The sequence below is a fragment of the Cynocephalus volans genome, chromosome X, assembly GCF_027409185.1.
Source record: "Cynocephalus volans isolate mCynVol1 chromosome X, mCynVol1.pri, whole genome shotgun sequence".
NCBI lineage: Eukaryota > Metazoa > Chordata > Mammalia > Dermoptera > Cynocephalidae > Cynocephalus > Cynocephalus volans.
The window spans coordinates 81,434,508-81,461,417 of record NC_084478.1 but is presented as its reverse complement, the minus strand read 5'-3'; the positions used below and the strand labels follow the sequence as shown (position 1 = coordinate 81,461,417).

General features: G+C 37.1%; 1 protein-coding gene across 5 annotated transcripts in view; it reads left to right on the top strand.

Moving 5' to 3' along the window:
• Positions 1-431: 431 nt before the first annotated feature.
• The window catches only part of PHKA1 (phosphorylase kinase regulatory subunit alpha 1), a 143,493-nt gene continuing 117,014 nt past the window's right edge, over positions 432-26,910 (top strand). For 3 of the 5 annotated variants that reach the window (XM_063083044.1, XM_063083043.1, XM_063083047.1), the window contains exons 1-5: positions 432-923; positions 2,147-2,305; positions 9,503-9,550; positions 19,385-19,553; positions 23,728-23,810. In XM_063083044.1, the coding sequence (XP_062939114.1) occupies positions 846-923; positions 2,147-2,305; positions 9,503-9,550; positions 19,385-19,553; positions 23,728-23,810 (537 nt within the window). In that variant the 5' untranslated portion in view covers positions 432-845. The remainder of the gene's footprint in view (positions 924-2,146; positions 2,306-9,502; positions 9,551-19,384; positions 19,554-23,727; positions 23,811-26,910) is intronic. The other 2 variants (XM_063083045.1, XM_063083046.1) reach the window with 2 other exon arrangements.

Here is a 26,910-nt window from a genome sequence, read left to right as displayed (position 1 = left end):
CACCCTTTTCTTCAAAGCGCACTGCTGCCCCTTCCTTCCCATTCCTGCCGACTCGCCAGTTTCTAAAGAATAGCGTACCCTAGGGAGTGTGAGAAGTTTAATCTGAGTTTTTAGTCCAAATCTAAAATATAATAAAGACCAAGAAATCCAGTTCGTTAGACCTGGAACGCAAAAGTATCTTTCCTTTCAGTTTTGAAGTTACCATAGGTTCCTAAAACTAGTGGAATAGAAGAAAGAAAAAATGGCCTCCTTAACATCCTGCATGCACAGCAAGTGTGAAAAACTGAATAGTCACTGGAGGTGTTTCGAAAATAAACCTCTGCAAGCACATTGCCTACGATGACACATTCTCGGCCCGGGGCAGGCGGGCGACTCGCCGCGGCGCAGCGCGCAGCTGCCAGGACCCGCCAAGCTCGCCCCGCCTCCCGCTAGCGTCTACTGCAAGGTGGAGGCAGTGTCGCGGCCGATGACCTGCTGTCGGCGGCCCAGCCGTAGGCACTGGGTCCTGGCGGTCTCCGAGAGTTCAGCGGAGGGTGCAGGAGCCATACGCGGAGGCAGGACAGGACTAAGGGTGGTAGCGAGCGGCGACGGGGGCCGTGCGACGGGGCCTTAGACCGCGGGAGGCCCGTGCTGGGGAGGGGGGGGGGGGCCTGAAGGTCGCCGGAGCCGGGAGCACTGCACGGGACCCGCCCGCCCCAGGCGCGAGCGGCTGGAGGGCTCTGCACGGCCTGGCACTCCAGCTTCCCACAGCGAGTGTGCAGCTGAGCTGGAGCCTAGTTCCTTAGGGACCGACGGACCCTGCTGAAGCCAGGGCTCTTTATCTGGGAAGATAGAAACGTGACGTGATGAGGAGCCGGAGTAACTCAGGGGTCCGCCTGGATGGCTATGCTCGGCTAGTGCATCAGACCATCCTGTGCCATCAGGTAAGTGTAGCGGTGTCTCCTGTAATCACTGAGGATGTGGAGTGTCAGAGCCTCGACGGAAATCCTGGGTGAACGTGTGTGTGTGTGTGTGTGTGTGTGTGTGTGTGTGTGTGTGTGTGTGTGTGTGTGTGTGTGTGTGTGTGTGTGTGTGTGTGTGTGTGTGTGTGTGTGTGTGTGTGTTAGCCGTTAGCCACTAGTCGCAGAATCAGGGTTTCAGAGTGTCAGAGCCTCGACGGAAATCCTGGGTGAACGTGTGTGTGTGTGTGTGTGTGTGTGTGTGTGTGTGTGTGTGTGTGTGTGTGTGTGTGTGTGTGTGTGTGTTAGCCGTTAGCCACTAGTCGCAGAATCAGGGCTTCAGAGCCCCCCCCCCACCGTCCCCCAAGCCACAGCTGGGTTCCAGGGCACAGCTGCAAGATGTACTGATGCTTGTTTATTGACACCTCTACTCCCCCATGTTTGAGTGTCGTCTCCTTTCCCTTTCCCCCAAAGAAAAAAAGGTAGAGGAACATGTAGCCATTTTAAGACTAGACTTGTGAAGGTCAGAGGCACTTTGTATATACTGTATTATTTCTGTTTTTTCTACACCTTTATTACTGATTTTTAATTGATAATTCACTCTTTCTAGTTGGAAAGTTAAAACTTTCTTTTAATAATACCTTTAATAATGCCTTTATTTTAATAATACCCACATTTCAGACTTGTGAGACTTCAGCCAGCTCTTTCTCCCTATTCAAGATAGCATTTGCAAAGAGTACAAACTTTCTGTTGTAAGATGCATAAGTTCTGGAGATCCAATGTACAGCAGCATGGGGACTGTAGTTAATAATACTTGAATATAAATATACTTGAAATAAATATACTTGAAATTTGCTAAAAGAGTAGATCTTAAGTGTTCTCAGCACACACAAAAAAAGTAACTATGTAAAATGGTGGATATGTTAATTAACTTGACTGTGGTATTCATTTCACAATGAATATGTATATCAAATCATCACGTTGTACACCTTAAATATATACAATTTTTATTTGTCAATTATACTTAAAGCTGGGATGAGGGAAGATAGCATTTGCCTGCAATTGGTCAGAAGAAGAGGAGGTTATAAAACTCAAAAGTGCGGAAGTAGAAGACCAAAGTCTCTAAGAAATCCATTCGGTAGATTTTGTTTCCTAATATTTAAACACCCTGTGGTTACCTGACTGTCCTCTTTTTCTTCACCTTGCAGAATCCAGTGACTGGCTTGCTTCCAGCCAGCTATGATCAGAAAGATGCCTGGGTCCGAGATAATGTGTATAGCATCTTGGCCGTGTGGGGTTTGGGCCTGGCCTATCGGAAGAATGCAGACCGGGATGAGGATAAGGCAAAAGCATATGAACTAGAGCAGGTATTCAGAATGGAAATACAAAGAGATCTGGAGCTGTGTGTGGTGGTGGTGGTGGTAGTGGTGGTGGGTGAGGAGCAGGAGCAGGAACTGAAGGAAACGTAACTCACAAGAGCTAAGAGAACTGTATTTTACCTTTTCTCCTCATTCTTCACCTTCCTCAAGTTACATTCCAAAAAGCTTTCCTTTATTGTACTGAAGTTGGATTTTTTTGCAGTGGAAACTTGAAACTTGCTGACTCAGGGGGAGAGGACAGTCTGTTCCAGTACAGCGGAAAATCCTATCCTGAGATCTTTCCTAAAATTTATAATCCTTTTTCTAAGTAAATGATTTTGCAGTCTCCACTGTATTTATTCTCATTGAGGAAAATGTTTGGGGGCAGCTATCTACTGTTTTCCTTCATTTTTAAAAAATGATTGGTGGTATTTGTATGAGGGTAACTGACACAAATCAGCAGACCTTCCAAACTAGACACAGTAAAGACTGTTTATTTCTTTGCTGATGTTTATAGCTGTGGCCACTCTTTCAGGCCTGTTGCTTTTTTGTCCTGGGTAAAATGAGGTCAGAGCCAGCAGATGCCTTTAAGCCAACTTTTAAGACCTCTCAGTAAACACCATCCTTTATAGAACTGTTTAGACACACTGGGAACTGCATCGTCTTGAACAACTAAGAAAGCAATATTCTGGTCTTCATGGGACTTTTAACATTGGAGTACCGTGCTGTCAGTTGTAAAATGTATATGAATTCTTTTCCATCAGTGGGAAAGAACCTCTCTATACCAGCCATTTTCTCCAGTGGTCTCCCTTAAATTTAGGCAATCTGAGCTCCAGTATCAGAATATTGAGATTTGGTTACTTTTAAGAGTACCAACTTATTGGGGGTTACAGTTCTTGGCAATGGGAAAGTCTTACCAGCAACAGCAGCCATTATTGAGAGATACATAGGTCCACCAAAAAAAATTTTTTTTTGAGTTTTTGCTCTAGTCCAGGAAGTACAGATCAATACTTTATGACTTTTATAGAAATAATAACTATTCGGAAAATATAGAGGAGTGTTAAAAAATCACCTATCATCTTGCCCCCTGCCCGATTCCTCCATCCTATTCAATGTTTTGCTGTTTTGATCTCGGTATTTTGTTTGGTTGTTGTTTTGTTTTGCTAGAAATTAATATCAGTAGAACTGGAATTCCATACCTGGTATAATTTTGACCAATTTTTTTCAATACCACTAGAAGAAATTTGTTGTCTCCCTGTTGACTAACCAATCTGCAAAGTTGACATTTTTCCTTATTTGCCCCAGATAGAAAGGATTTAACAGAGAAACGGGGAAAAAATAGGGAAACATTGAATTGCCCATTCTAAAATTTTAATGTTCCATTAAATAATTTTTCACAAAGCCCAAAAGTATTTTTCATACCACCTCAATGATAACTTTGGAATGTTTTAAAACATTATTGGACAAGGGGCATAAAGAATAAGTACAATTTGTAGCAATATACGTGCTAGTAATATTGATTTGATCAACATATGTCAACATTGAACCCCCAAAATATGTATAATCAATTATGATTCAATAAAGAAAAAAAGGAAAAAGTAGAAAAAAACAAAACAAAACAAATGATAATCTAAATACTAAATATTTGTAGCATTATATTTCAATTTTTAAAATGGTTTTTATTTTGTATTAATGCTTTTTAATTAATGTCTTTTCATGTTTTCCATTGTTATATGTGTTTATCAGGTAGAAGTCATGTGTACGTGTTATTGAAATACATAATCTTATTACAATATGTTGATTTATGATTATAATAAATGTGTATTTATTATTATATTGCTTTTTTATAGCAAACCTCTGAAACTTTTAGTATAACCCTATCATAGAAAACTAATATGCTGTTTATTATTATGATTAGTCATTATTAATTAAAACATGTAAATAAAATGTTATGAAAATACAAAAATAAATAAATAAATAAATAAAACATTATGGCAATAGGAAACATCTTTAAAAAAGAGAATTTTCTGTGGGAATTCTAAAATTTCTATGAATTTGCATTATGAATTAAAAGAGATTTTACTATTAGGTCTTGTTAAATTTTTTTCAACCCTGATTTAGCATTAATCCAAACGAGGCATCAGAAAACCATCTCTGTAAAGGGCCAGATAGCACATATTTTTGGTGTTGTAGGTCACGTGTAGTCTCTGCCCAACTACTAATCTCTGTGGTTGTTGCACAAATGCAGCCAGAGACAATACATAAACAATGAGCATGATTATGTTCCAACTTACAAAAATAGCTGTGGGCTGGATTATTCCCTGACCTAGATGAGTGGTTCTAAACTCTGGCTGTCAATTGGAATCACTTGGGAAGCTTTTAAGAAATACCGCTAATGGACTGCACTTAGAACAATTAAAATAAGAACCTCTGAAAATGAAGCCCAGGGGCATCAGTATTTAAAAAAAAAAAAAAATCCAATAAATCCGTAAGTTAAATTCCCACCTACTGTCAATTTTCCATTACTGTGTGGAATTTCCCAAAACATTGATCATTCATCATTTCTATCCTTCCTTCCAATTCTCACCTTGGTTTCTCTCACTGAAGTAATGTGAGACAACTGAAGAAAATTCTGCATAAAAAGGGGACAAGGGTTTAGGTAACTATAATATCCTAGATTGAGAATACAATTATGCACATAAATGTTTTCACAAATGCTTTTTAGTCTTAGGCACACAAGTATAGTCTCATACCCCTAAAAAATAAGCAGGCATGCAAACAGTGATATATCTTTGGCTGCCTCCAGTTCACTTCTTCCTCGGTTTTGTTCTCTTTGTGTATTTTCACATCTTTTCTCAAGACTTTTTACCATCATGAGAATGACTTCCAAAACTTCATCTTTAACTCTGACTTCCCTTCAATTTCAAACGCTGGTTTAGTCTGCTCATCATTTCCACCTGCATATCCTGTGGCTCCTCAAACTCAATGTGTCCGAACCCCCACCTTCCCAACTAAAAACAAACAAAATAAACTACCAAACAACAGCAATTCACCAAACATTCTTTTTTCTTTTATTAGTGTCCTCATTCTACCAATCACCCAGGCAACATTACCACCCAGGCAACATTACTTGGAGTATTGCCCATAGTGTGTTTCGTGGAACACTAGGCCAACTAAGTTTGGGGTTACATTAAACAGTAGGTTTTTTTACTCCATAATTTGTCAAAGCCTTTGATGTGCTAATGTGCATTTTGATTTTAAGATGGGAGTGAATTTTACAGCCTTTCTAGAATTTCTTGGACTAGTATTCTAAAAAACAGCACTTAGAGAGCTGCCCTTAGGGTAATTTTTGACTTGTCCCTCTTGCCTTTTGATACATGCAGGCCAAAGTCTGTTGATATAATTTCTCTTGAATTCATCCCCTCCTTTCTCTTCCCTTCTGCCTCAACCCTAGTCTAACCGCTTATCACCTTAGACTGTTATGAAATCACAGTTAAGTTATGTCATTTTCATCCCCAACAATCTTTCTGTGGCTCTCATTTCTCTACAAGTAAAGTCCAAGCATTTTGGATTGATAGTCAAGGCTCTCTATGGTTTGGTCCTAACCTCCATTTTCAATATTATATCACACTGATGCTCTCCATTATACCTCGAGTTCCAGCCAGATTGGTGTCTTCATTACTCCTCTAATAATCCCTTAATAAAAATACTTAACATTTGTATAAATAATTTTCATTGTACAGCACACTTTCCCATAATTACCAGTATCTTATTCTCACAATACCCTGTGAATTAGATACTATTCTCACCAATTTACTAGTGAAAGATTGAAGCATAGAGATGAAGCTAGAATTTGGTGGTGCCATGATTATAACCTGGGTCTTATGACATCAGACTCAGTCTTGTTTGGATTTTTGCATCCATGGAAGCCATGGACATTGCCACCTCCAAATCTTTTCACAGGCTGTTTCTTTTACATGCCTGTTCTCTTCTGGTCTGAAATAATGTACTCCTTTGAAAGCCTAGCACCAATCCCACTTTTTCTATGGTCCCTGTCCTCACAGACCACTCAATTATACAATGATCACTTCTTTCTCAGGGCTCCTTTCTTGGAATTTCTAGATCACTCATGGTCAGTGCCATTCAACATATTTCTTTTTCATTTAACAGACTTTGTGTAATTGTCATGTGTCAAGCCCTGTATAGATATAAAAAGAAAATGGGACAAAATGTTTATATGTAGCCCTTAACTTGTGGAAAATTTCAAACTTATAGAAAAGTTGCAAGAATAGTCAAATGAACATATTTGCATATGCTCTTTATCTCATTCACTAGTTGTTAACATTTTGGCACATTTGCACACTCCCCTACATACACATACACACGCAAATACATATATGACGTTTTTGGTAAGCCATTTGAGAATTACTTGCATAAATGAGTTTTTTTTTTTAATAAAATCTGCTTAGTCTATTGACTTAAGGTTCTTTTTCTGAACCTGGTTTCTTTCCCCTTTTCTCAAGAAATTCATAGTCTGATGGGGGAGACTATATATAAGCGAATAGTTACAATACATTAAGATAGCTCCTGTAGGTACTGTATCTATTGAAGATAAGCACTAAGTTCTGTGGGAACACACAGAGGTGAGAATGTCTAAGCTTCCCTTGAACAAGGAGAGGAAGGCTTCACAGAGGAGTTGAGTTTTAAAGGATAATTATGAACTGCTGGATAGTCTGTGTTGTAGTATAGTTTAAAATATCTGTCACGTCTCCCTTGTCGTTGTGCTCCACAAAACTTAGTAGAGATTCAATAAATATCTGATTGTACATATACCTGGAAAGAGAAAGGGAGAGAGAAAGAGAGAGATTAATACTTACACAGATATGGTTGTATACAGTTACATTTTCTTATATAGTCAGTTCACAAATACATAGATCCATTTCCTCAAAGAGTAGGTAAGAGGGAGTGTCACTGAGTGTGGGTAAAAGCCTTGGTGTACACATATGCATGTATCATTAATGCCATCTAGTGCTCTGAATCAGAAAACAGCCAGTTTGGGGCAACACAAAGTACAGATACCTCCTATAATTTCTACCTCCCCATGCTTTCTATTCATTTTATCCTGACTTGGAAGTTAGAACTTGAGGACAGAAATGGCTGATAATGGCCATTCCAGGAGGATAAGAGTACATGGTAATCAGGAATGCTCCACTAGATTCATGATTCCCTAGCTTTGCTGCTTAAGTTAAAGAAAATTTAGATGGGAGTAGCAAGGCTAGATGGTAGAGGGTTGATGTATTGGCAAGAGACAACGTGGCTAAGGTAGTACAATAGCAAAAGCCAGTGAAGTGAGCCCAGGATGCTTGCTTCTTACAGGATGTTATAAAAGTTGAGTCTCATACTGGTTGATTAGAGGCTCTTAATGTGTTGGGGGTATTCTTTCTTTGTTTGTTTGTTTGTTTGTTTTTAAAAGAGTTCCTTTGGGCCACTGATTTAAGAAAAGGCTGTTCAAACCCCTGCCTCTGCTTCCCACTCTAATTCACTGAATGTTAGAAAAGACAGAATGAGGTGGAAAGCTTTGAGTATGTGGTGACATGTATCAGAATTTAATAAAGTCTCGCCGCAGAGGAGACTGTGTGAAATACTTTCTGTAACAGGGTATATTAAAGGGATGGTCTCTTTCATTAGGGTCAAAGTAATGATAGAGATTTACTTGTAGGGGCTACAGTCAGTTTCATTACTTTATAATAAATGCTTCAGGCTTTAGAATGTGGCAAGATTACACAGTGCCTGGTCTTTCTCTTTTATGTATTTCTTCCTTTGATTTGTAAAGGGATCATTTGTAAACCAGAATTACTTAAGAAAGAGGACTCTCCCAAGAAAACAATTTTTATTTTACCCTAAATAAAAGGCTTCATAAAGAGTGGGAGCATACATTAAAATGTACTTATCCTTATCATGCCTATTGCTTGTAGTCCTACTTGAATATGTTTTGGAGAAATAACAGAATGATGTGGCTCCCAAGTAGATTAGTTTTCAGAGGTGTCCTGAAACCACCTCTGAGACAGCATTCCCTGGGGCAGCCTGGTTGGATTTCTTCTGGACTGCGAAACAGAAAGCTTCTCAGGGAAATGGAGAAGCTGTTCAGTGCTACGTTCTTCCAAAACATATTGCCTACCCATGCCACTGCTGATGGGCCCTTCTAGTGTCGTGTAGTATATAGTTGGTGATCAGAATTTTGGGGTGTTATGATTGGAAAAAAAACTACTTAAGAAATTGTCCAGCCCTAGTAAGAGAAACAGTGATGACTGGAGACTTAAGAAGCTAGTGACTTTTTTTCATGAAGAAAGGGTTGAGTCATACTAACAATTTCCCTTTACACTTATTCTGGATTGAAATTCACTTTATTCTTTAGAGGAAATGTCCAGACAAATATTTTATGGACTCTTGAAGATAAGTCTTGGCTAGTTTAGAAAAAATAAAAGTGATGTTGTAGTGGAGGCTTTCTAAGCCATAGGATATATTTTAGAATATCCTCAGAGCCTTATGATTTTTGAGCTGACTTGCCCCCTTCCTCCAGGTAGTATGTTCTCTGATAGGATGGTTGACTTATTTTTACATAAACTTGTTAAAGCTTTGGTTATTGGGCAGGGTGGGGGGCATTCTCTTAAATCTTTTTATTTATTTTTTTTAAAATTGACAGATAAAAATGTATGAATTTATTGTGTATAACATGATGTTTTGAAGTATATATACATTGTGGAACAGTTAAATCTAGCTAATTAATAAATGTCTTACCACACATTGTTATCACTTTTTGGTGAGAACCCTTAACATCCACTCTTAGCATTTTTCAAAAATACAATATATCGTCATTAACTATAGTCACCATGCCGATCTCTTAAACTCATACCTCTTATCTAATTGTAATTATATATCCTTTGACTGTTAGGAGGAGAGGGAGATGGGGAGACATTGGTCAAATTATTATTTTTCTGACTTGAACAAATCACAAACTGTAGTTTTCGATTCCACTTTTAGCTGTAATCTGCCCTTCTGTGTACCTATAAAGTAAATCCTGTGTAAGTAGGAAGTCAGGATAGAGTTACATGTTCTCAAAAGGTCATGTACCAACCGCAGTTGCTGAGTAATTGTTCCTGCATCTAGGGATGTTTATAACAGTCTTATTTCCATTTATTTCTGCAGAGTGTAGTGAAGCTGATGAGGGGACTGCTGCATTGCATGATCAGACAGGTATGGATGGCATTGGTAACAGATTCCTCTCTAATAAAAAACACATTGTAATAGTATCTTTATCCCTTAAGGAACGTTTATAGTTATTTTTTTTTCTTTCCTACTTCACAAGCAGTACACACTAATTTTAGAAAATTTGGAAAGCTGGGGGTCGGGAGGAATGTCACTTGCAATCTCACCACCCAGTTACCACTAGAATGTTTCCTTCCTGCTTTTTTTCCCCCTGTACAAATGATTTTTTAAATGTGCTTCATCATTACTGTACATGCAATTATGTATATCAGGGAAAATATTATATAGGTCTGAAAACCCTCATCTGAAATGCTTGGGACCAGATCAATTTTAGAATTAAGAATTTTTCAGATTTTAAAAAGGTAATACAGAGTATATATCATATATTGTATTATGGCCTCAATGGGTCCAGGACAGCACTCTGTAATCAAAAACATTAATATTTCTTGTGGGGAATCATGCATTTTCACACTAAGTAGATAAATAAAGTCTATAAATAACCCTATGTCAATTTGGGTTTTTTTTCTTGGTTATGAATATTTATAGAAAAAGCTGATTGTCCCCCCTCGTGCCCAATTATCCCCAACCTCCCTCCCCTCCCCTACCCCCACTCCACTTTGTATCCCTAGGTATGTTCTCTCCCTCTGCAAGTCCAACACACTACTGTGGTTTTTCTTTCCTTCCTTATTTCTCTCTTAGCTCTCACTTATGCGTGAGGACATGAGGTATTTATCCCTCTCTGCTTTGCTTATTTCACTTGACATAAGTTTCTCCAGGCTCATCCATGTTGTTACAAATGGGAGAATTGCATTCTTTTTTATGGCAGAGTAGTATTCCATGGTGTATACGTACCACAGTTTCCTTATCTAATTGTACACTGATGGACATTTAGGTTGGTTCCATATCTTGGCTACTGTAAACAGAGCTGCGATGAACATGGGAGTGCAGGTATCCCTTCAACATGATGATTTCCATTCCTCTGGGTATATACCCAGCAGTGGGATTGCTGGATCATATGGAAGATCTATCTATATTAGTTTGAGAAGCCTCCATATTATTTTCCATAGTGGTCATACTAATTTACAGTCCCATCAACAGTACAGGAGCGTTCCCTTCTCTCCACACCCTTCCCAGCATTTGTTATTCACCATCTTTTTTATTATAGCCAAGCTAACTGGGGAAAGATGGTATCTCAATGTGGTTTTAGTTTGCATTTCCCTGATGACTAGTGGTATTGAGCATTTTTTCATGTACCTGTTGGCCATTTTATGTCTTCCTTTGAAAAATGTCTGTTCAGTTCCTTTGCCTGTTCCTTAATAGGGTTATTTGGTTTTTTGCTGTGTAATTGCTTGAGTTACTTGTATATTATGGATATTAATCCCTTGTTGGGTGCATAGTTAGCAAAAATTTTCTCCCACTCTGTAGGTTGTCATTTCACTCTGTTGATTGCTTCCTTTGCTGTGCAGAAATTTTTTAGTTTGATATAGTCCCATTAGTTTAGTTTTTCTTTTGCTGCTTGTGCTTTTGGGCTCATGTTCATAAAGTCTGTGCCCACACCTAGTTCCTGAAGTGTTTCACCCATATTTTCCCTTAGTAATTTTACAGTTTCCGGTCTTATACTTAAGTCTTTGCTCCATTTTCACTTGATTTTAGTGTACAGTGAGAGATGCATATCTAGTTTCATTCTTCTGCATATGGATATCCAGTTTTCCCAGCACCACTTGTTGAAGAGGCAGTCTTTCCCCAATGTAGATTTTTGTTGCCTTTGTCCAATTTCAGATGGCTGTAAGACTGAGGGGTGATTTCTGGGTTCTCAATTCTACTCTATTGGTCTTAATGTCTATTGCTATGCCAGTATCATGCTGTTTTGGTTACTATAGCTTTGTAGTATAATTTGAAGTCAGGTAGTGTTATGCCTCCAGCTTTATTTTTTTTTTTTTTGGCTCAGGATTGCTTTGGCTATTCAGGGTCTTTTGTTGTTCCATATGAAAGGTAAGATTTTTTATTCCATTTCTGTGAAGAATGTCTTTGGTATTTTGATGGAGATTACAGTGAATCTGTAGAACACTTTGGGCAGTACAGATATTTTCACAATGTTAATTCTTCCAATCCAAGAGCATGGAATATCTTTCCATCTTTTTGCATGTTTAATTTCTTTCAGTAATGGTTTGTAGTTCTCATTGTAGAGGTCTTTCACCTCCTTGGTTAAATTGATCCCTAATTATTTTAGGGGTTTTTTTGTGTGACAATTGTAAATGGGCTTACTTTCTTTATTTCTCTTTTGCTTTTTTATTTATTTATTAAGAATATTCATGAGATACAAAGCTAATTGTCCCCCATCCTGCCGATGATGTGAGGGCCAGATTCACACTGGGGGCACACTCACCACCAGAAATTACCTTTGCAACCCTTGTCCCCACCCAATCATCCCCGAACCTCTCTATCCCTCTCCATCTCCCCCACACTCCACTTTGTAGCCCCAGGAATGTTCCCTCCCTCTGTTAGACCATGGCACTACTGTGATCTTTCTTTCCTTCCTTTCTCTCTTAGCTCCCACATATGAGTGAGCACATGTGGTATTTATCCCTCTGTGCTTTGCTTATTTCAATCAACATAAGTTTCTCCAGGTTCATCCATGTTGTTGCAAATGGGAATATTTCATTCTTTCTTATGGCAGAGTAGTATTCCATAGTATATATATGTACCACAGTTTCCTTATCCAATCATCCATCAATGGACATTTAGGTTGGTTCCATATCTTGATTATTGTAAACAGAGCTGCGATGAACATGGGAGTGCAGGTATCTCTTTGACATGATGATTTCCATTCCTCTAGCTATATACCCAGAAGAGGGATTGCTGGATCATATGGAAGATCTATCTGTAGTTGTTTGAGAAACCTCCAAATTGTTTTCCAAAGTGGTTGTACTAATTTACACTCCCAACAACAGTGCAATAATGTTCCTTTCTCTCCACACCCTTGCCGGCATTTGTTATTCACCGTCTTTTTGATTATAGCCAGTCTAACGGGAGTGAGGTGGTATCTCAATGTGGTGTTAATTTGCATTTCCCTGATGACTAGTGATGTTGAGCATTTTTTCATGTATCTGTTGGCCATTTGTATGTCTTCCTTTGAAAAATGTCTATTCAGCTCCTTTCCCCATTTTTTAATTGGGTCTTTTATTTTTTATTGTATAATTGCTTGAGTTCTATGTATATTCTGGATATTAGTCCCTTGTCAGATGCATAGTTACCAAAAATTTTCTCACACTCTATAGGTTGTTTTTTCACTCTGTTGATTGTTTCTTTTGCTGTGCAGAAACTTTTCAGTTTGACATAGTCCCATTTGTTTATTTTATCTTTTGCTGCTTGTGCTTTTGGGCTCATGTTCATAAATCCTGTGCCCTGACCTAACTGTTGAAGTGTTTCACCTATATTTTCCCATAGTAATTTTACAGTTTTGGGTCTTATACCTAGGTCTTTAATACATTTTGAGTTGATTTTAGTGTATGGTGAGAGATGCATATCTAGTTTTATTCTTCTTCATATGGATATCCAGTTTTCCCAGCACCACTTGATGAAGAGGCAGTCTTTTCCCCAGTGTAGATTTTTGTTGCCTTTGTCTAATATCTGATGACAATACACCTGAGGAGTGATTTCTGGGTTCTCAATTCTACTCCACTGGTCTGAATGTCTATTTTTATTCCAGTACCATGCTGATTTGGTTACAACAGCTTTGTAGTATGATTTGAAGTCAGGCAGAGTTATGCCTCCACTTTCGTTTATTTTCTTCAGGATTGCTTTGGCGATTAGGGGTCTTTTGTTTTTCCATATTAAGGGTAAGATTGTTTTTTTTTTCCATTTCTGTAAAGAATGTCATTGGTATTTTGGTGGGGATTGCATTGAATCTGTAGATCACTTTGGGTAGTATAGACATTTTCACAATGTTAATTCTTCCAATCCAAAAGCATGGGATATCTTTCAATCTTTTTGTGTCTTCTTTAATTTCTTTCAGAAGTGGTTTGTAGTTCTCATTGTAAAGGTCTTTCACCTCCTTCATTAAATTGATCCCTAGGTATCTTATTTTTTTCTTGACAGTTGTAAATAGGCTTACTTTCTTTATTTCTCTTTCTGTTAATTCATTATTTGTGTATATAAATGCTAATGATTTGGGGGCATTTATTTTGTATCCTGCAACATTACTGAAGTTATTAACCAGCTCTAGGAGTTTTTTAATAGAGTCTTTAGGTTTTTCTATATACAGTATCATGTCATCTGCAAATAGGGAAAGTTTGACTTCATCTTTTCCAATCTGGATTCCCTTTATTTCTTTCTCCTGCCTGATTGCTCTAGCTAGTACCTCCAGTACTATGTTAAATAGAAGTGATGAGAGAAGACATCATGTCTTGTTCCTGTCCTTAAGGGGAAGGCCTTCAATTTTTCCCCATTCAGAATGATGCTGGTGGTCAGCTTGTCATAAATGGCTTTTACTGTGTTGAGATACTTTCCTTCTATACCTAATTTGTTGAGAGTCTTTATCATGAAAGAATGTTGAATTTTGTCAAATGCTATTTCAGCATCTATTGAGATGATCATATGGTCTTTGTCCTTGAGTTTGTTGATGTGATGTATCACATTTATCGACTTTTGTATGTTAAACCATCCTTGCATCCCTGGGATAAATCCCACTTGATCATAGTGTATGATTTTTTTAAATATGTTGCTGTATTCTGATTGCTAATATTTTGTTGCGTATTTTAGCATCTAGATTCATCAAGGATATTGGCCTATAATTTTCTTTTTTCATTGTGTCTTTATCTGATTTTGGTATCAGAGTTATGTTGGCATCATAGAATGAGTTTGGGAGAGTACTGTCTGTTTCAATTGTTTGGAATAGTTTCATGAGAATTGGCTTGAACTTCTCTTTAAAAGTTTGATAGAATTCTGCTATAAAGCCAGCCAGACCCGAACTTTTTTTGTTGGAAGATTGCTAATTACCACTTCAATCTCCTTGCTTGTTATTGGTCTGTTCAGGTTTTCTATCCTTTCTTGGTTCAGTCTTGGTAATTTATATGTGTCTACAAACTAATTCATATCTTCCAGATTTTCAAATTTGTTGTCATACAGTTGTTTATAATAGTCTCTAATGATTCTTTGTATTTCTGTGGTAGCAGTTTTACTGTCTCCCTTTTCATTTCTAATTTTTGTTACTTGCATCTTCTCTCTCCTTTTATTTGTTAGTCTAGCTAATGGTGTATCTATTTAATTTATCTTCTCAAAAAACCTAGTTTTACTTTTGTTGATCTTTTCTCTTGTTTTTTGGGTCTCTATTTCATTTAGTTCTGCTCTGATCTTAATTATTTCCTTCTGTCTACTGCATTTAGGTTTGGATTGTTGTTGTTTTTCAAGTTCTTTGAGGTGTAGTGTTAGGTCACTTATTTGAAGTCTTTCCATTCTTTTGATATAAGCATGTACTGCAATAAATTTGCCTCTTAGTACTACTTTTGCAGTATCCCACAAGTTTTGGCATGATGTGTCTTTATTTTCATTAGTTTCTAGAAATTTTTTGATTTCCGGTTGAATTTCTTCTTTGACCCATAGGTCATTCTAGAGCCTATTATTTATTTTTCATGTATTTCTATAGCTTCCAGCACTTTGTTTATTGTTTATTGCCAGTTTTAGGCCATTGTGCTCTGAAAAGATAGTTGGAATGATTTCAGTTTTTTTAAATTTGCTGAGACTTGATTTGTGACCTAATATGTCATCTATCCTGGAGAATGTGCCATGAGCTGATGAAAAGAAAGTGTATTCTTTAGCTTTTGGGTGAAATGTTCTGTATATATCTGCCAAGTCCAGTTGGTCTAGGGCGTAGATTAAATCCTGTGTCTCTTTGTTGACTTGTTGCCTAGAAGTCCTGTCCTGTAGTGAGAGAGGGGTGTTCAGGTCACCCACTATTAATGTATTAGGTCCTATCTCCTTCTTTAGGTCTACGAGTGTTTGCTTGATATATCTGGGTGCTCCAGTATTGGGTGCATACATGTTTATGATTGTTATGTCTTCTATCTGGATAGTTCCCTTTATCATTATACAATGGCCTTCTTTGTCTTTTCTTATGTTTTTGGTGTAAAGTCTATTTTGTCTGACATAACAATAGCTATTTCTGCTCGTTTTTGGTTTCCAATTGCGTGGTATATCTTTTTCCATCCTTTCACTTTTAGTCTCTGTGTGTCTTTAAAGGTGAGGTGGGTCTCTTGAAGACAGCATATACTTGGGTCTAGCTTTTTAATCCAGTCAGTTAATCTTTGTCTTTTGAATGGGGAGTTTAGTCCATTTACATTTAGAGTAATTATTGACAAGTGTTGTTTAATTCCTGTCATTTAATTGCTACTTGTTTAGGTGATTTAAATATCTTTTGATCATTATTTCCCCTTTTATTTCTCTTCTTCAATGTTGTTTGGGAATTTAAGGTGGAATGATTTAGCTTCTTTCTCTTGCTGGCATTTTTGTTTTAACTGTGGGTTTTGCTTTTTCTTGTGTGTTCCTGCTGGTGGTCACCATTATTCAGACTCCAGATGAGTGACTCCCTTCAGAATTTCTTGCAGAGCTGGTCATGTGGTGAACTCCCACAACTTTTTTATCTGGGAAATACACTATTTCTCCCTCATTTCTGAATGAGAGCCTTGCCAGGTAAAGAATTCTTTGCTGGCAATTTTTTTCTTTTAGTATTTTGAATATATCATTCCACTTTCTTCTGGCCTGTAGGGCTTCAGTTGAGAAGTCTGCTGTTACTCTGATGGGAGTTCCTCTATAGGTGAGTTAACGCTTTTCTCTTGCTCTTTTTATCATTCTCTCTTTGTCTTTGAGCTGTACAAATTTAACTATACTGTGTCTTGTGGAGGATCTTTTTGGATTGAATCTGTTTTGGGATCTTTGAGCTTCCTGCATCTGAAGGTCTGCATCTCTCCCTACACCTGGGAATTTTTCTGTCATTATTTCCTTGAATACGTTTTCTTTTTTTTTTTTTTTTTTAATCTCTTTATAATGTTTATTTGCTCATAAGCCAATCCTCTAATCAGAGGACAGTGTTACAGTGAAGGTTGTATATTGGTAATTTATTGATAATGGAAAAAAACCCTTAAGAACAATGATACTTTGTGGACTTATTCCTACATAGTAATATTCTCAAATGCTTCCAATATAACGTACACATTATGACAAAGTAATTATTGTAACTCTTTTGACAACTAGGCAAAATATCATTAAATTTTTGGATTACTATTCAGTTTAGGATTTTCTCTAAACTAACATAGTGCCAACACCTCTGTTTTAGATGCTGCTATGGTTCTTTCACATTTTTATAGTACTGTAGTAAAGCTGAATTTACTGGCTACATTTGAAGGTGGAGTAGAGCTTCATAAGAGTCAACATTGAAGTGATTCAGTGCTCACTGGAGAAAAGTTATTTTTAACTTGGATTGGAAACAATGAGGGGCTTGGGGGTGATTACATGATCTCTCAACTTTCAATACCTTTTCCTTTCTCCTCCTCTTCTGGAATACCCACAGTTCGGATGTTAGAGCACTTGAGGTTGTCTGCTATAGATTTTCCTCATTATTTTTAATTCTTTTTTCCTTTTTTTGTCTGCCTGTGTTATTTTGAAAAGACCATCTTCAAGATGTGAAATTCTTTCTTCTGCTTGCTCTAGTCTGCCACTCAAGCTCTCTATTATGTTTTGTATTTCACTGAGTGAATCTTTCATTTCTAGGATTTCTGCTATACTCTTTTTTAAGGTATTAATCTCTTTGTGAGTTTCCTCATTCATATTCTGGATATTTTTTCTTGTTTCATTATGTTCTCTAATTGAGTCCTCTTTTATCTCTTCGAGTTTTCTTAGGATCATTGCTCTGAATTCTATTTCAGAAATTTCAAGGATTCCCTGTTCCATGGAGTCTGAAATTTGAGCATTGATTTATTCCTTTGGTGATGTCATATCTTGTTTGTTTGTAGTTGTAGTATTTTTTCATTGACATTTTGTCATCTGGTAGCGGATTTTCTCCTTCTATTAGTCTGAGGTTGGCTATGAGGATACAGATTTCTTACTCTATTTGCAGGCTTTACTGGTGACTCTTCTTATATCAGTGTAATTGAGTGAGCAGTAGGTTATCTGTAGAGTGGCCCTGTCTGCTACTGTGGTGGTGAATTGTCCTTGCATGACAGTAAGTGTGGTAGTAGCTATATTACACCGCCTTGGGTCCTGTTTCAGAATCCGTGGTCCTACAATTAGCCCCCAGCACTGCGTGTGTCTCAGCTCACCTCAGCAGAGCCTGCTGTGGCTGCAGTCGCTTATCTCTGGGTCCAAGGGGTAGGGGCCACCAGCACCATGCCCTAAATGAATTTGAATCTGGTGTTGCCACCAAACAAATTTTGAAGTGAAATTTAGTGGAAAAAAAACCTTTTCAAAAACTTTTGATTTAGGTTTTAGGATTGGAGATAAAGTGACCTTGGACATGTATCTCCCTGTGGTAATATGCATTTTCCTGACCTTGAGTGAAGTTGAGCATCCTTTCATGTATAGATTGAAAATTGCATTTCCTCATCCATGAATTACCTGCTAGGTCCTTCATCTATTTTTCCTTTTCATTGTCCCTTTCTTGCCTATTGAGTAGTTCTTGTACATTAGGGACAATAATCCTTTGTCACGTGCATTGCAAATATTTTTTAGCAGTCTTATTTGTCTTTTCAATTTTCTTATGGTATTTTTTCCAGATACAAGTGTTTTAATAAAAAAATTGTTTCTCCTGGGAGAACTTAAAGCATGTTGCACAAATTGACTTGATTTTCTGGAGATTAAGTTTATGTTTTATTAGAAGACACTGAGGCCCAGATTGATAAAGTGATTGCCCAGAGGCATACAAGTCTAAAATAGGAAGAAATCAACTTCAGACTTCTGAACTTCTTTATCAGTACTCTATTAGGCTGTCTCACATCTATCATTTCTCTTTTTTCCCTATCTTTGCCTTTTTTTTTTTTTTTGTATTTTAGATATTTGCACCTTCTACCTTCACTTTACCAAATAGGTTTAAAGTCACTAATTTCATGAACCATATTTAAGGTTTAATAGTTACTATCATATGTCAGAGGCATACATAATCAAATCTAAGTTTCAAGAACTGAGTCTTTCAGTTGTCCCTTGCACAATGTTTCCCTTCTGACCTCTGGTTTCATCTTTCTGTCATACCTTTTCTCTGTCACTTTGTGTGTCTCTCACCAGCTCTTTTCATTACTTCTTCAAAATATATCCTATTGTGCTAATTCCCCTCAATGTTCCTACCTCAGTTTCAGGAACAAATGTATCTTTTCACACTCAATTATCTCTTACTAAGCTGTTCTCATCAGACACTCTGAATCTCAGATTTTGTCTACCATGTGACAAAGCAATGACCTGAAGAGTGAAAGAGGCAATGAGGGACTGGCTAGTTAGCTTAGTTGTCAGAGCGTGGTGCTGATACCATCAAGGTTCTGGGTCCCATCCCTGTACCAGCCAGCCACCAAAAAAAAAAGAGAGAGAGAGAGAGGCAATAAATAGGAAATAGCTGGTTTTGACTACCTGGTACTACTTTCTAATTAAATTGCTTAAATTGAAAAACAAAAATACCCAACTTTCCCAGTTGTATTAAGTGTAGGGAAAAAGAGCTAACAATGCATTTTAAATATTCACAATTGCCTAAAGACAGAATGCAGTGATGTATGTTAGAGTACTACAGAGGTGTGGCATATGGGTTGATTTTCCTGCATGTCCTTTTACTGTTTTGATTTTTTTCAGGTGGATAAAGTAGAATCCTTCAAGTATAGTCAGAGCACTAAGGATAGCCTCCATGCCAAGTACAACACCAAAACCTGTGCCACCGTAGTGGGTGATGACCAGTGGGGACACCTGCAGTTGGATGCTACCTCTGTGTACCTGCTCTTTTTAGCACAAATGACTGCCTCAGGTCAGTACAAGGAGTGAAGAACATGGAGCACTTGCTCTGGTGCACATGGCGTCTGTGGAGGTATTGCCCAGAAAACAGCATAGCTGTTTACATCGCTCAAAGAAGCACATTGGAAACATAATATTTTGCAAATTTTATACAGGTAAACAACTCTTTGAGGTCTAGTTAGTATTCTTTTATATTGAGAAACAAGTCTGGGTAAAAATTAATATTCTTTTAAATTAAGAACCAGGAAGTCTGAGGTAGATCTTCTTTAGACAGGTTTTTTTTTTATTGTTTATTAATCCTCAGGTACTATGAGATGGAAAGAATGGCTAGGGTCTATTGCTTGTTCTCATACTGTATACTGACAAGCCTTCAGTTAGTATAAATATAAATTGAATCACCTACTTCATATTACTCTTTATGAATAAATTATAAACAAGGCATCTGTCTATAGGCATACAAATTATATTAAGGAAATTAACTTAGGAATCAGAATCCAAGTATTTGTTTTTTTATTTTTGAATAATACACCCTTTTCAGTTGGTTTTGTTATTAGCTTTAAATGCTTTACCTGAAAAAGGAAAATGTAAGAAAGAACATACATAATTTGCTTTTTTTCCTGCTAAATTTGGGGGAGGAGGTGATGAATCTGATTGCACCCAGTTTATAAATTTAATGGGACCTTTGCCAGATCTTCCTGAGTAAGTTAATATACTTCTCATGACACTACATTTTAGACATTTCACTTTCTTTGTCTTCCTATCTGTTACAGAGCTCCTTGGTACTAAGGGCATCCAGGGTAGGAATTCCCTCAGAATATTCTTCTCCTTTTCTTACAGAGATAAATATTTGGTAATGAACCCTTCTTTTTTTTTCCACTAGTGAAATGGAAGCTTTACCCTGGGCAGGGCAGGGTGACAATACAAGGCCGTGACTGCCCTTGGCCCACCTCTCTAGTAGGGTAGAGGTCCCCTGCTGGGAGAGTCAAGCTGATAAGATTAGAGGCTACCACCTCTGTCCAGCACTCAGTTTTTAAAGCAAGGCCCACTCTAGAAGAAGTGGGCCACTGTTCTCATTACCAGCTCTAGAGTACTGGCACAGAAATTTTGCTGTGAGGCAAGGCAGGCTGTAAGAACAGAAAGCTCCATACTTCTTCCCAAGAGAATTACTTTATTTGGAACAGCTTATGGGAAATTTCAAGCCTAAGGGCCCCCTTGAAAAACAATGGAGATTTTGATTCTAAGCAATTAAGAGGAGGCTAGTAGCTCAAAAGGAGCACGAAACTAAATCATAGACTAGCTAGAAGTTTTGGTAGAGAAAACCAAGGAAAGAGATAGCTAAAAAGGGCCCTGTTAGTTTTGCAACAAGTCTCAAGGACTTGCCTCAAAGACCACCTGAAAAGGGGCCTGAATTTAATTGGATACGACTATAGAGCAATTTATACCTCAGGGAATTGTACAAAACAATAAAGCAATCAGTTGGAAATGAGTGGAGGCAAGCATCTGCTTATGATACCAACAGAGGCAGACACTTAATAGATCAGGGAAAGAGACAGTTGATGATGCCCCTGCTGAAACATTGTCTTCCCAGGGTGACAGTGCACCTACCCTCTGAGGAACATCAGAAGCTGCATACTGTGGTGAGAATAGACTTCACTGAAATCCAGCCAAATCACTAAATAAATAAACAAAAATGAGGAAAATGTCAGTATCTAGAATTCTTATATTATCTAAAATACCAAGTTTTCAACAAAAACTTATGAGGCATGCAAAGTAACAGGAAGGTATGAGCCATACACAAGAAAAAAAGCAGGTAACAGAAACTGCCTTTGAAAGAGCCCATATGTTGGACTTAGGAGACAAAGACGTCAAAACAGTTACTATAAAAAATGTCCGAAAATCTAAAGGAAACCATGCTTACAGAAATAAAGGAAGATATGATGAAGTTGTCTCATCAAATAGACAATATCAATCAAGATAATGAACAAAGTATAGTAAAATGTTAATGGTAGAGTCCAGATGGTGGGTATACACGTGTCCTCTATAAAATTCTTTCATTTTTTTTTTTTGTTTGCTTGAAAATGTTTATAATAAAATGCTGGAAAAATAATATGCATAAATCTTTGACTCAGCAATTCTGCTTCTAAGAATTTACCCTGATAAACTGGCACATATGCATAAAGATATATATACACAGATATTCATTGCAGCATTGATTGTAGTGATGAAAGATTACATGCAACCTAAATGTCTTTCAGTAGGAAACTGGTTACATGCATAGCCATTCAGCAGAATGCTATGTAGCCATTAAAAAAAAAATAGATAGATATATTCGAAATTATCTCCAAATTACATATGTAAAAAGCAACGTGCAATATAATATACTACCCTTTGCATCATGTTTATATATGCATGATGTATCTCTGAAAGGATACAGAGGAAACTGGTAAGACTGGTTTCCCCTGGAGAGGGGATTTAGCAGGGGTGAAGGTGATGTGGTTCCAGGTAGCAGGAAGACTCTCTGTATACCTTTTAGTACAGTTTGAATTTTTTCATGAAAGAGTATTACTAAGTGCTGACTTGTAAAGGGCATTTTTGTAGTAAGAATTGTTTCTGAACTGGAATGAGTGTTATCCAGGGCACTTACGGTGGAGTTCATTTGAAAGCTGACATTAGGAAACATTTGACAACTACTTTACATCATGCTTCTAAGAATGTCAGACTTGTTTCCATTCCCAGACCCTTTTAAAGAAGGTTTTTTTCCCCTAGATCTAGTTGCTGTAGGTATGCTCATTGCTCAGCATACTGGAAATTCCTGGCTTTTTCTGGCTATAACACAACTATACAGCTGGCACATGTAATCATTTCCATTAAACCAACACACCTGTTTTTGTGACAAATGTGGATACAGAAACTTTTGTTTAATAGAATGGATTCCTCCAGGAAAATATGAGAATCTTAAAAGTTTAGTCTTTACAGCTAACCTGATATTCACTTCTTCCTGCTTGTTTATGGGCTGGAAAGGAAAAACAAGCTTCCTGATTTTTCAATTCTGAAATGATTTCTTAGTTTAGTTTCTTAGTCTAAACAAAGGCTTTAGGTAATATGTACACAATAATATTTATTGTTGTGAAAGAGATGTTTTAAAAGTTAATTGCTTAGTAAATTTTACACATATAAAAAGTTTTAGTGCTCAGGATTTAATAATTTTATATAAAATTTTATGAAGTGTATCCTGCAGTTTTATACCTTATTTAATATGATTTTACTTTTTTATACAGCTTTTTAATTACAAAAATAATGCCTATTTGTTGTAGAATACTGTAAAATTGCAAAGATGTCCAAACAAAAAGAAAATAGAGTTACAAAGATGTCCAAACAAAAAGAAAATAGAGCTACTTTGAACCTCACCACCAAAAATGTCTACTATTAACATCCTCCTAGTAATATACTTTTCCATAGAGAGGGGAGATTTTAAACAAAAGTGGAGCATATTGTAAATATTAGAAGGCAATACAGCATCTTGGTTAGAAACTCAGTCTCTGAAATGAAACAGAAGTCGACAGTCAATTGAGTCTTGGCTCCACTATTTATTAGTAACATGACCTTGGATAAATATTTAACCTGTCTAAGCCTCATGCAGAAAATAGAGGTACCCACCTCTTATGATAGTTGTAAAAATTAAATGGATAATTCATGCAAAACACTCTGTATGTCAGCCATAACTATTTTTGTACAGCTAACATTTAGAATAACTATCATTTTCACTTTTAAAATGGTTTTAAGTCCTCCTTAAAGTCCTAATTTCATGTACTTCTTGCTTAGTATTTAGATTCTTTCCAACTCTTTTTTGGAGTATTTGTCTTTTTTTCCCCAGATGCCTAGGTTTGCATATGTAAGCATATTATAAATTAGTTACCTATAGAATCGGGAGTCTGAGACTTTCTATTAAAATCTGTAAGTAATAGTAAAAATTCTTCCATGTTAAAATTTGCTTGTATCTGACTTAGTTGGAAACTAGCCTAGGAGTGATTTGTGGTCTTGTTTTTATGGTTAAGGAGTCAAAGTGCCTTCCATTGTTCCTACATAGGATTACTTGGGAATAGTGAGGTCACTTAGTCCCTATGGCTGCCTGTACAGCTCATAGTGATCATTAGTCAGCTCCATAACTTTATTCCCTTTTTCCTCAGGGCTTCATATCATTCACAGCCTAGATGAAGTCAATTTCATACAGAACCTTGTATTTTACGTTGAAGCTGCATATAAAACTGCTGTAAGTACTCATTTTGGAATGGATTTTAAACATATGATATTTCTTGTTTTTAAAATACTGGGCAGCCCTCACAAAGAAATGATAAATGCATGAAGTGATGGGTATACTAACTACCCCACCTTGATTACTATACAACATATATATGTATTGCAACATCAGATTGTACCCTGTAAATATGTGCAACTACAATGTGTCAATTAAATTTTTTTTTTAATGCTAGGCAGCCCATTTCTTCTCTTGATGCTGCCCCTCAGAGTGAACCAATCTAAAAGGCTTCTGGCAGAAATTAACCTCTTTCTTTACTGTCATCCTCTGTTTGCCTTCTCCCCAAAAGGGATACAGAGACAAGAGGGTCAAGATTCTATACTTTCATTCCTTTTAAACTCTGTGATATCTCTTGGTATGTTTTTGCCAGTCTGGGGCTAAGTTGCTTATTTTAATGGTTTAAGGGTTTTTTTTATTGTAATTTATCAATATACACTGTAGTTGATTTTCACGTCTCTTTACCAATTCCTCTCTCCCCCCTCACCGCACCCACTCTTCAACATCATATCTGTTCACTTGTCTTAACAAGTTCAAGGAATTGTTGTAATTGTTGTGTCTTCTTCCCCACCCCTCCCATTTGTTTGTATATTTATTGATTGATTGATTTTTAGCTCCCACAAATAAGTGAGAACATGTGGCATTTCTCTTTCTGTACCTGACTTATTTCACATATTATCATTTTTTCTAAGTCCATCCATGTTGCTGCGAATGGTAATATTTCATTCTTTTTTATAGCAGAGTGGAGTAGTATTCCGTTGTATAAATAAATATACAACATTTTCCTTATCCACTCATCTGATGATGGACATTTGGGTTGGTTCCAACTCTTGGCTATTGGAAATAGTGCTGCAATAAACATTGGAGTACAGGTATCCCTTCGACATGATGATTTCCATTCCTCTGGGTATATTCCCAGCAGCGGGATTGCTGGGTCACATGACAGTTCTATCTGTAGTTGTTTGACAAACGTCCATACTGTTTTCTGTAATGGCTGCACTATTTTACAGTCCCACCAACAGTGTAGGAGAGTTCCCCTTTCTCCACATCTTCACCAGCATTCGTTATTCTCTGTCTTTTTGAAAATACCCAGTTTAACTGGCATGAGATGATATCTCAATGCAGTTTTGATTTGCATTTCCCTGACGCTTAGTGATGTTGAACATTTTTTCATATGTCTCTTGGCCATTTGTATGTCTTCCTTTGAGAAATTTTTCTTCCTTTGCCCATTTTTTAATTGAGTTACTTGTTTTTTTACTGTTAAGTTGTTTCAGTTCCTCGTATATTCTGGATATTAATTCCCTTGTCAGATGCATACTTTGTGAATATTTTCTCCCATTCTGCAGGTCATTTTTTCATTCCATTACGTGTTTCTTTTGCTATGCAGAAGGTTTTTAGTTTGATATAATCCCATTTGTTTATTTTTCTTTTTGTTGCCTGTCCTTTGGGGATCTTCCTCATAAAATCTTTGCCCAGTCCTACTTCCCGAAGTGCTGCCTCTATGTTTTCATTTTCGAGTTTTATAGTTTTGAGTCTTATGTATAATTCTTTAATCCATTTTGAATTGATTTTGATATATGGTGAGAAGTACGAGTCTAGTTTCATTCTTCCACATACGTATGCCCAGTTTTCCCAGCACCACTTACTGAAGACACTGTCTTTTCCCCATTGTATGTTCTTGCTGCCTTTGTCAAAGATCAGTTGGCCGTAAGTCTGTGGGTTGATTTCTGGGTTCTCTATTCTGTTCCATTTGTCCAAGTGTCTGTTTTTATACCAATACCATGCTGTTTGGGTTATTACAGCTTTGTAGTATATTTGAAGTCAGGTAGTGTTATGCCTCTGGGTAGTTTTTATTGTTTGGTTTTTGTTGTTGTTGCTCAAGATTGCTTTGGCTATACGAGGTCTTTTGTTGTTCCATATGAATATTAGAATTTATTTTTCTATTTCCATGAAGAATGTCATTGGTATTTTGATGAGGATTGCACCAAATCTGTAAATTGCTTTGGGTAGTAAGGACATTATCACAATGTCAATTCTTCCAATCCAAGAGCATGGGATGTCTTTCCATATTTCTGTGTCTTCTTTAATTGTTTTCAGCAGTGATTTGTAGATCTTATTGTAGACATCTTTCACCTCCTTGGTTAAATTGATTCCTAGATATTTGGGGGGGGGTAGTGACTATTGTAAATGGGCTTGCTTTCTTTTTTTCTTTTTCTGTTAGTTCATTGTTGGAGTATTAAAAAGCTACTGATTTTTTTGTGTGTTGATTTTGTATCCTGCAACTTACTGAAATTGTTAATCAGCTCTAAAACTTTTTTGGTAGAGTCTTCAGGTTTTTCTATATATAGGATCATGTCATCTGCAAACAGAGACAGTTTTCCAATCCAGATGCCCTTTCTGTCTTTCCTTTTCCAATCCAGGTGCCCTTTATTTCTTTCTCTTGCCTGATTGCTCTGGCTAGTACTTCTAATACTATGTTAAATAGGAATGGTGAGATTGGGCATCCTTTTCTTGTTCCTGTTCTTGAGGGACCCATTCAGGATGATATTGATGGTGAGTTTGCTATATATGGCTTTTCTTGCATTGAGATATTTTCCTTCTGTACCCAATTTGCCAAGAGTCTATCATGAAGCAATGTTGAATTTCATCAAATGCTTTTTCTGCATTTATTTAAATAATCATATGGTTTTGGTCCTTGATTTTGTTGATGTGGTATATCATATTTATTAATGAGCATATGTTGAACCACCCTTGCATCTCTGAGGTGAATCCCACTTGATCATGGTGTAGTTTTTTTTTATGTTTTACTGTATTCTGATGGCAAATATTTTGTTGAGGATTTTGCATCTATGTTCATCAGAGATATTGGACTGTAGTTTTCTTTACTTGTTGTATCTTTGTCTGGTTCAGGTATCAGGGTGATGCTGGCCTCATAGAATGACTTCAGGAGAATGGACTGTGTTTCAATTTTTTGGAATAGTTTGAAGAAAATTGGTATTAATTCCTCTTTAAAGGTCTGGTAGAATTCAGCAGTAAAGCCATCCAGTCCTGGGCTTTT